The sequence below is a fragment of the Zerene cesonia genome, chromosome 3, assembly GCF_012273895.1.
Source record: "Zerene cesonia ecotype Mississippi chromosome 3, Zerene_cesonia_1.1, whole genome shotgun sequence".
Classification (NCBI taxonomy): domain Eukaryota; kingdom Metazoa; phylum Arthropoda; class Insecta; order Lepidoptera; family Pieridae; genus Zerene; species Zerene cesonia.
Window position 1 is genome coordinate 5,288,937 of NC_052104.1, and position 9,657 is coordinate 5,298,593.

Genomic DNA, 9,657 nt, shown 5'->3' on the forward strand with positions numbered 1-9,657 from the left:
CTAAAGCTCTACATGTGTTTTATTATAAAATTGTATAGTTTCCAGGCATAAATAATTATACCTTTCCAAGTATTTTTTTTATCCTTTTACATAATACGGGATTAGCATTAGATTAGTGTGTTCGCTTAAATGGGTGTCGGATAGGCGACATTAAGGGTTGTCACACACGCAATATATGATCACAACCGTTGCTAAGCTAAGCGATTTTTTAAACAATAACTAAACGGTGTCATAAAACGCTTCTTTACATAACACGTTCTGGTGCCACTAGATGCTCCTTATCTTTCACGCATACGGTAAGATTAATTTAAAGAGAGGCATATGTTTTTTTTTTATATTGTATGTCGCTATAGCGTCAACGGAAATTCATAATCTCTGGGAATTTCTAGTGTAACTACCAAGGTCATAGACTTTAGACCAGTGATTCTCAACCTTTTTTTGTTGCGGCACAAATTTCACGATTTCAAAATTTGGCGGCACACAAAAAAAAATTATTTACTTACTACAACACACTGCATAAATAGTTTATGACAAAAAAATGAAATATACAAAATAAACTGATATTGTATACTACAATAATAACTACACGTTTATTAAGGAATTAATTTAAATATTTTTCTTTTTAAATGATATAGTTTAATAATATTGACATTATTATATATTTACAAAATTTGGCGGCACACTTTTGAAATTATGCGACACACAAAAGTGCCGCGGAAAATCACTGCTTTAGACTATTAACTATCACGTGCACCAAATAATATTTGTCTATTCTTTCAAAATTTCTCATTTATAAAGCATTTCAATGCTATAAAACTAAAAATTAATTTTAACAAAGGCCACGTTCCATCGATACAATATTGTAATCATTGAAATAATGTTTCGTATTGGTTGTGATGGTTCTTAATCATCTCAATAGATGGCGTGGGGTGCCCCTTAGGCACATGAAACCGAAAGAGTAGAAGAAATTCAATTACTGTGGCAGGATCACGGGTGGCCGAGAGGCTAGGCGTTGCTACGATTAGGCAAGATACGCAGGTTCGAATCCTGCCTCGTGATCAAATTTTTTCTATTCTTTCAAAATTTCTCAATATTTGTCTTGATATAATTAGATCTCTTCCCAAAGGCTGTAAAGTCCTTATAAGCGGAGCTGACCAAATGAGGTGTCTTCCGGTGGTAGTGTCCTTGTCTGACATCTTGATTTGACTAATTGATTTTGGTAACAGGTAAAAAAATTTATTTTCTACGACATACCAAAACGAAAGACTAACAAACTTTTAAATTTATTTCAATAACATAAATAGCATAAAGCAACTAAATGCGTCTTGAATTAGGCTTCTAAATGATTCAATCAATCGTAAACCATTCTTAACTTCTAAATTTAGGATGCTTATTCGCCCAATTCTTTCTTAAATTCAGTGGTGACTAAATTAAGTGTAATGTAGTTAGGGTATTACGACTTCTTTCATAGTAAGCAGTCTACGGTCTACATTTGCCGTGAACCTTTTTTCTTGACAGGGACTCTATCAAGAATAATATTCCTGTACCTGTAAGGTAATTAAATGGCAAAACTTATTTATATAAATAATAATTATAATGGCGCCCCACGACACATTAGACAGCCTTTCAAAAGACTGGGTACTACCCTCCTGGTGGTTCCCGTGAATTATTGAAAGAGGAACATAGTAATAATGCACTTTATTGAGCCTTAAACCATTTAAATTTTTTTTTATTAGTTTCAATGATATAATGTACCTGTAGTAGTTTCAATGATGTAATGCTTTTGATATAACAATTTTACGTATCATTTTGGACTCTATTACAAATATATACAAGGTTCCCCTGCCCAAATACATGCTGTGAATGGGCTGCTTTATTTGTTATAATAAGGATTTGACATTTATTATCTATGATTCTCGAATAATATCGAATATGGAAATCAAATATGGCAACCCTTTTCAATAATAAAATCGTGGGTCGGTGAAGAGTGCATGGAATTTTTAATCAAATTGTGATTTTTGCATTGCGTTACAGTTTGATCGATTATTAAAAGCCTATATAGTGCAAAACTCTATACCAAATTATAACCAATTAAGATGGCCGGTGAAACTCCAGTTCCTCCTCCAGTCCTTTGGGCACAACGACGGGAAGACGTATTTCTTACATTTAGCGTTGAATCCAAAGACCCGACTATTAAAATAGAAAAAGATTCAGTTTATTTTAAAGGTGTAAGCGTGCCTGATAAGAAAAATTATGAGGTGACAATACCATTATACGATATGGTCGAGCCAGAGGTTAGCGGTTTTGTTAATAAAGGCCGGTGTATAGAAATGGTTCTTCGTAAAGAAAAAAAAGATGCTTCATTTTGGCCTTCTCTAACTAAAGATAAAAAGAAGCCACATTATCTCAAGATAGATTTTAATAAGTGGAAAGATGAAGATGATGAAAATGAAGAAGAAGGAAACTATAACTTCGACGATATGATCCGATCAATACAAGGAGGTGGAGGAGATAAGAACGAAAAAATCTCTTTTGATAATTTAGAAAGCGATTCGGATGATGAAAACCTACCTGATTTGGAATGAGAATGTCTTTAGTGCTAATAAAACACAGTGCAGTACTTTATGTATAAGGTTTTTACAGTTATAATAAAATCTTTTTAAATACTATGTTTTATTGCCCAATTTCTTTACCTTAACTTTAAAGAATATTCCAATGACTTACCTCATTAATTAAAATTGATATTTAGAGTATAATTTTACAAATTGATCTCTTCCAATTTAAATTATGTTTACAGATGTGCCATCAAAATGCTGAATATACCTAGTTCAAAGCTGTTCTTGGAAATGTTTTGTTATTTGGAAGGCTTTTGCATGGTAATCATAAGATTTTATATTGAATACTGAATTACTGATTATATGATTATACCAAATAAATGAAAATTATATATTCTCAGATGAAACTATTTCATAATGAATCTTGGTGTACATGTGATTGTATCAACATAAATCATAATCGAAAGAGTATTATTCTGACATAGTTTATAAACAATATCCATGTTCAGCATCCATATAAGAGTATTAATAAAAATAAATTTAGTTACAATACCAATTCTTGTATTTCTATGATAAAAAAAAATCTCCCTTACAGAATAAATAAGTATTAGAATTCAGCGCACCCATTTGACTCATTTGATTTTTACTGGAAAAATGTTATAAACATTATTGTTTGTAAGAATTTCATATCTTACATATACATATCATTAGACTTATACAGAAATTGTCTAAATTGTCTTCTTAGCATGAAGTCAACATTGAGTAGACACTAAAAAGGTAGCTCTTTAAAATAGTTGATAGGTAGCTATTTCTCAGAAGGTATCACACTAATATTATAAATGTGTTTTTTTGTTTGATGTTTGTCCGTCAATCACTCTGAAACTACTGAACGGATGTTGATAAAATTTGGTATACAGACGAGGTATGAGCTGATTTGGGTAATAGGATAATTTTTATCCCGATTAAATGCTTCCTTGGGATAAAACAGTAATATTGATATCCGGGACGAGCATCTAGTAAAATACAATAATGATATAAATCAAAATTAAGATTTTTTAAATTATAATCGTTAATTCTGATCTTGTATTATAAATTCCAATTATTTATTTAACAATTTTATGAACCACAGCAAATAAAAAAATTAGCCCTAAATAATTATCAAGTAAGTAGAAAGGATGTGAATCATTTAATATTCCTTATCAATTTTTAAATAGGGCGACCAAATATATTATTGATCTATCAAGGTTCACAGCCCCGTGTTTCTCACCCGGGCTACCTACTGGCATGCAATCATTCGTATATTGCGTATATGCACATATGCCCATAGAGGATTGATTATATAAAATAATCAGGTAAGTGAGAAGCGAAGTGACGAGTGTGTTAGGTTGCCTGTGACCCTTCGCAATAGCCAAGTAAGCGCGTACGTCGGTAGCGACCATTAGGGCGTTTCCCACTCAAACAGAAACCAATATTTACCCAAACACTTTAGGTATATAATTAGACATCGCAAGTGCATATATGTAGCATGTAAAAAGGGAGTGAAATTCATTTCTTTCAGGCTACATTCAGTTCGCGCTCGGACGTTTTCGATAATTGTTAAACGAAAAGCTAAAAAATGCCTTATTGGTAAATCATTTTGTAAAGTTTGTAATGCATTTTTGCAAACTTTATAATACATTGCTGCTTTTGGTTACAAAGCTGTACAGTGACGCTTGTCTGTTATCATCGTCGCTCAGCTTTCAATGCAGCTTGCAATGTGGTGGATTTCCCATTTCTCTGTCAAATAAAGCTCGATTATAGTTCTAATCGATTTTGAAAACAAAGGAATTTCTTTTTGCTTCTTTTTACTAAGTAGTACAGTCTGGAATTCTGACGCCATTCTCTCGCTGTTTTTGCTGCTCAATTGAAAACTTGCTTATTTTTCTATTTCGTCAAGTAATATTCTATTTTTATCATCATCATGTCTTTTCTTTTTCTATCATAACGTCTAATTTCTGAATAGGATCTTATTTAATATACTTTATTAGATAGGTATATACAATATGAATTAGATAAATAGTAGTAGTAACTTTTACAGTACTACTAGCTGACTCGGCCAACGCTGTTCTGCCTTACTCTTGTAATTTAGGGGTATGAAAAATGTATGTTGGCCGAATCTCGACTGACCCGACATTTCGGAGGAGTATGGTAACTAACATTGAGACATGAGAATTTTATACTAGTATTATAAATTAACATTTGACAGTGACACTGCAGAAAAAAACAAATATTCAATAATCGACTGCGAAATCAATTTTTACTCTAGTCATAGTCTGTGGACCCCAACAAAGACTCAGTTAAAACAGCTAACTGACTCGCTTTGAAAAATCGTGTTTTCATAACAATAACTAGTTTAAACTACACAGTTACAGCTGGTTTTAACAAACAATTGTTTTAATAAAAAAATTTACAACTAGTTCGAACGAGAGAAAGCGGTTTTTAACTTTAACATATTCTAAAATTGTTTAATCCTATGTCCCTTACAAAACGGTGGAGAACCTACACCCAGGTTGGATTCGAGACGATTATTCCAAGCGTTGATATCAATCCCAAGGAATTATCCCTTCTAATTTATCATAATTGTTTATTTGTTAGAACAAAGAGGAAACTGTTACATAAACATTTATTTTGAAGACTCTGTTAAAGTAACATTAACATTATATAAATGAAATTGTTGTCCATGTCGCCGAATGTTTAAAGTTATTGCCATACAGTAAATAAGTCTGTTCAGACTTTCACATTTTAATATATACGCAGAACCTTGTCCTGGACAAAATATCGGAGCACCGTGGCTCTGACAATCAAACATAAAGTAAGACGTGCCAACTCTTCCAAATGCTAAATTTTTTGCTGGGCTTATAAAAATTCCTAGATTGTTTTTCTCGAAAAAGTAGACCAACGCTTTACTCAAATTAAATCGATCAGGTTGTATATTATAAACAAACCCAAATATAACTTTATCAAATTTAAAGGAAAACGAATAGGGATACATTTCATCATATTTTGTGTCTAAATCTTCAAGTGCCATTTCGTGATTTTGTTGCCCGCTAACTTTAGCGTGACATTTTGAATGGAATTTGTTACCATTTTCCACGATACCATCAAGGAAACTACCAGTCCATGCACTAAGATTGCAAGCTTGTGTCATTACTAATGCGACTACACTAGTAGCTAAATACTGTTTACCACGATATGCTTCTTCAAATTTAGCATCCATAGGATGAACAGAACCCCAAAGTGAATACAGATCTCCTGGAAACTCAATGTCCCAATCCTTCCACATAGCTTTTGGCGTTTTTCTTTCAAAACCCAAATCATTAACAGGATTCATACGAGACCAAGGAATTGTTTCAATATTAAGCCAATACATTTTCTCATCAACTATGGGACGTATTCTTTTTCGCTTTAAGTATGGCGTGTTGGGATTTTCATCGGGTTTAAAAAGTGGACTAAGTCTGTAATTCAATGCAGAGTGTCGAGGTGCAATCTTAACAGAAGTTAACTCGAAAGTATAAAATTCTGGCGAATTAGGGTCTGATGCTATTTTTAGAAGTCTGTTGATTAGTGCATCAAAACTTCTGTATAATGTCCAAGATGCTACGGATCCCGGAGATTTAAGAGACGTTCCAGCATCAGCAGCTTTTTTCTTCTCAGCCTCTGTGGGTTCTGTCCTTTCAGACGGTGGTGGGTAAGGATCAAATAAGTGGTAATAACCTTCATTCTGACAAATTACGACATTACAGGAAGAAAACCGACAAATAACGTAGCGTAGCCTTTTTAATACCGCCCGAAGATATTGGTCTAATCGTTTTTCTGGATTCTCATTGATGACCAAAATTTTTTTTATATTAACATTAATGAATTTTCCATCCAAGATTATATTTTTAATGACTCTTTTCTCGCAAACACTTTTATTTGTAGCTTTTTCGAAAATTTCTAAACCTTTTTCAATACATGTATCAATTAGTAAATGATCCCATGTTCTTATGGGATGCATTGTAGCCATCAACATAGCAATCAAACAAACAAAGTGGCACACCTTTACATCTGATGATGATTTCTTATCCTTAATAGCTGTGGTACCCTCTATTCTATAAATACCATTAATCAACTGATATCCAATTACTGTTTCACTTTTCGCTTGAGCGGAATCAACAGACGATTTCTTTTTGTCCGACGAACCTTTTCCTGAGTCCACAATGGAAAATTTTGATTTATTAGATTTAGGCATTCCCGTTTCAAAGTCGTAATCTTCGGGCAATTTTAAACGCGGCTCATTCAATAATCTTCTAACAATGATCCTACTTAAAACGAACTGTTGTTCTGCAGTTTTTCCATCTTTGTTGTATGAAATCCTATAAAAGAAGTATAGGAGCATATTTATTTTTGTTAATAAGTAGATATTATATGGTAGTAGTTAATAAAAACAATGTACCTTGCAACTAAATCATGAAGATTTGTAAACCGCAAAAAGCACGCTTTGCCTTTTCCTGACAAATCTCTTAGCCCCATCGCATTACAAGGGCTGCCATCATAGAGATAATACAGACCGTTTCTTTTAAAAAATGCGCAGCTATATGTTGCTGTTGTGACCATTCCTCTGTCGTATTTATTGAAAAATTTGCGAACCATTATATCTTCTAATTGCCAAGTGGGCCCTTCGCTCACGACATCAATATTGGCATGATAAGCCTGAAAATCGAATTTTTTAACATCATGTAGATAAATTATTTAACATCTTCACAATAAGTATTGAGAATATCTGAATTTAACGAGATATTTTTATTTTGCATGTACTTATGTTTCGTTACCGTATAATATGCTATAGATAACTAACCTGATGACCGATAGCAATTTTAGGAATAATATGCACAGGAGCCAGTTGAAATTTCTCCTGTTTATTTTGATGTAGTTTCTTAGCGGTATCGATGACAAAATTAACCAATCCAACGGTCCACGTATTCACACTGTACTTGTATGACGTCACAATAGCCATGATGGCAGCGAAGGGTAGCATGTCTAATGTTTTAGTGTCATTAATTGCAGATGAACCACGAATAATCTGAGTATGGTCAGGTAATTTCTTAAAATTGCTCGGTTTCGCCAACTCTTCCTCTGGGCTGATTTCCAGTTGATCCTCAGTCAAAGGTTGAGTCATTTTCTTCCGTAGTTGTCTCAATTTAAACCTGTAGCGAGCGTCTTCTGTAAGTAATATATGTCGATCTACATTCTCAGGCGGCAACGTTTGGACTTCATCTTCTACAATCTCCGCTGGGGCCAACTGAAAAGAGTTTGTATTTTTATTAAAAACACGTAGGAATACAAGTATACCGAAAATTAATGATATTTTAATCAGCGTCTTGTATACGAAACAGCTTCTTTCTCAACACAGTACGAAAAAAACAAGCAGGTAATATATTCATATACTCTGTAATTGTTTTAGTATTCAATCGATTTTTTGGGTGCCGATATGAGAGATGTTTAATGAATACCTAGATTACGATTAAATATCTTATTAGTCAGAGCAAAAAAATAACATTTTATAGTGCATAAATCAACTTACAGGCACTTCGGGTTCCGGTTGCGGCGAAGGCGGCGGCGGTGGGAGAGGAGGGGGTAACTCCTCTGCTTTCCTTCTAGCTTCCTCTTCTTCAGCTCTTTTTCTCTCCTCCTCTTCTTTCTTTCTCTTCATTGTCTCTTCGTCTTCCTCCTCTTCACCCATCTCTTCCTCCTAATTTAAACAATGAATTTCATTCTTAAAGCTAACGATTTATGAGTTATTGACTTTTAGTATTTTAGTAAGTTTAAGTATAAACTATTTTTTTACGATTACGATCAAGATAGAATATGGAATGCTTTACGCACCTCTTCTTCGCCGCCTTCCGGTGGCTGTAAGAAATAAAAGAAAACATTCAATTTTTTTTAGTGTTTAAGTTTCTTATTCACAAATGTCTCTCCACATCTACTATTGGCATCTCAATTAAAATATATATTTACAGATTTAGAATCACTATAATGAAATTGGCACATTGCCAGTGTAAAAATGTTAAAGCCGTTTGAGAATTTCCCTGGTACAATAGTAATGTACAAATGTTACTTCAATTCCTACTTATCTTACTATCATTATATCGTAAACATCATCTATCTTAAGAATTACTGATTCCAACTAAAAAAGTTCATTGATTAAAAGTTGCATTACTGCTTAATAAGGCTGCTTAGGCTAATTATACATATATATACAGACCATATTCAAAATTTAATATTAAATATTACTAGCTGGAACTCGCGGTTCCACTTAAAAGTAGTCAGATTATTATTTTAGATGGTAATCGGTACAAATCTGTGCCAAATTTCATATAGATACAAACAGCTGATTTTGCGTACATGAGAAACTAACATCCATACATACATTTTTACAAACTTGCGCCTTTATAATGTTACTAGCTAGTAGGATATTCAATCTATATAATATTCAATACATGAAGCTAAAACTTTGTACTATTTTTACGAAAATTGTGCGGACGCAGGTGAACGAAGTTTCGCACACTCATAATTTATATAGTCATATATACAGAGGACTTAATTTTTTAATAATGAATATAATAAATTAATAAAAAAACATTACACACACCACGATCGGACACTAAGATATCAAGAAAATAATATACAAAACCTAGAGAAAAAAATTGCATCATCCGAGATATTATAAATTAGATCGAAATTCGAATATCCCAGATTATCCACAAGTATTATAAAAGTATCTCACCGGTAAAGGTGGTGGAGTGGGGGGAGGTGTTGGTTCAGGGTCAGGGTCTGGCTCGGGCAACTCGTTACTCTTATCCCGGGGCTTCGGCCACGGAGGCACCACTTGCGTTACCGATACCGTCGGGGAGTCCAAGTTCACTATGGGTGTAAACAAACACATATTTTTTTTTTTTCGTCAGAGCGAGCAAATATCACATAATACTTAGATAAATGTTTTTCCAAAAAAAAAATTACGGCATTACGTAGTATTTACTATCTAGTTTTTTTACAAAATATTATTAATAATCTATATTGTAAA

At 33.2% G+C, this 9,657-nt stretch overlaps 2 protein-coding genes across 2 annotated transcripts in view; one reads left to right on the forward strand and one right to left on the reverse strand.

Moving 5' to 3' along the window:
• The first annotated feature begins 1,931 nt into the window (after positions 1–1,931).
• LOC119838358 (uncharacterized protein CG16817-like) lies at positions 1,932–2,667 on the forward strand. Its single transcript, XM_038364284.1, has one exon. It carries the CDS (start codon positions 2,097–2,099, stop codon positions 2,583–2,585), a length of 489 nt encoding a protein of 162 aa, XP_038220212.1. The 5' UTR covers positions 1,932–2,096; the 3' UTR covers positions 2,586–2,667.
• A 2,550-nt stretch (positions 2,668–5,217) lies between these two features.
• Positions 5,218–9,657, reverse strand: part of LOC119839256 — an 11,374-nt gene continuing 6,934 nt past the window's right edge. Inside the window, exons 18-23 of the mRNA XM_038365485.1 lie at positions 9,361–9,497; positions 8,460–8,483; positions 8,158–8,325; positions 7,432–7,875; positions 7,030–7,286; positions 5,218–6,949 (exon numbers count right to left, since the gene is read on the reverse strand). Coding sequence (XP_038221413.1) covers positions 5,218–6,949; positions 7,030–7,286; positions 7,432–7,875; positions 8,158–8,325; positions 8,460–8,483; positions 9,361–9,497 — 2,762 coding nt within the window. The remainder of the gene's footprint in view (positions 6,950–7,029; positions 7,287–7,431; positions 7,876–8,157; positions 8,326–8,459; positions 8,484–9,360; positions 9,498–9,657) is intronic.

What these genes read in the sequence shown, in the direction of transcription:
- LOC119838358 (XM_038364284.1), top strand. Translation starts at nt 2,097, where the DNA reads ATGGCCGGTGAAACTCCAGTTCCTCCTCCAGTCCTTTGGGCACAACGA.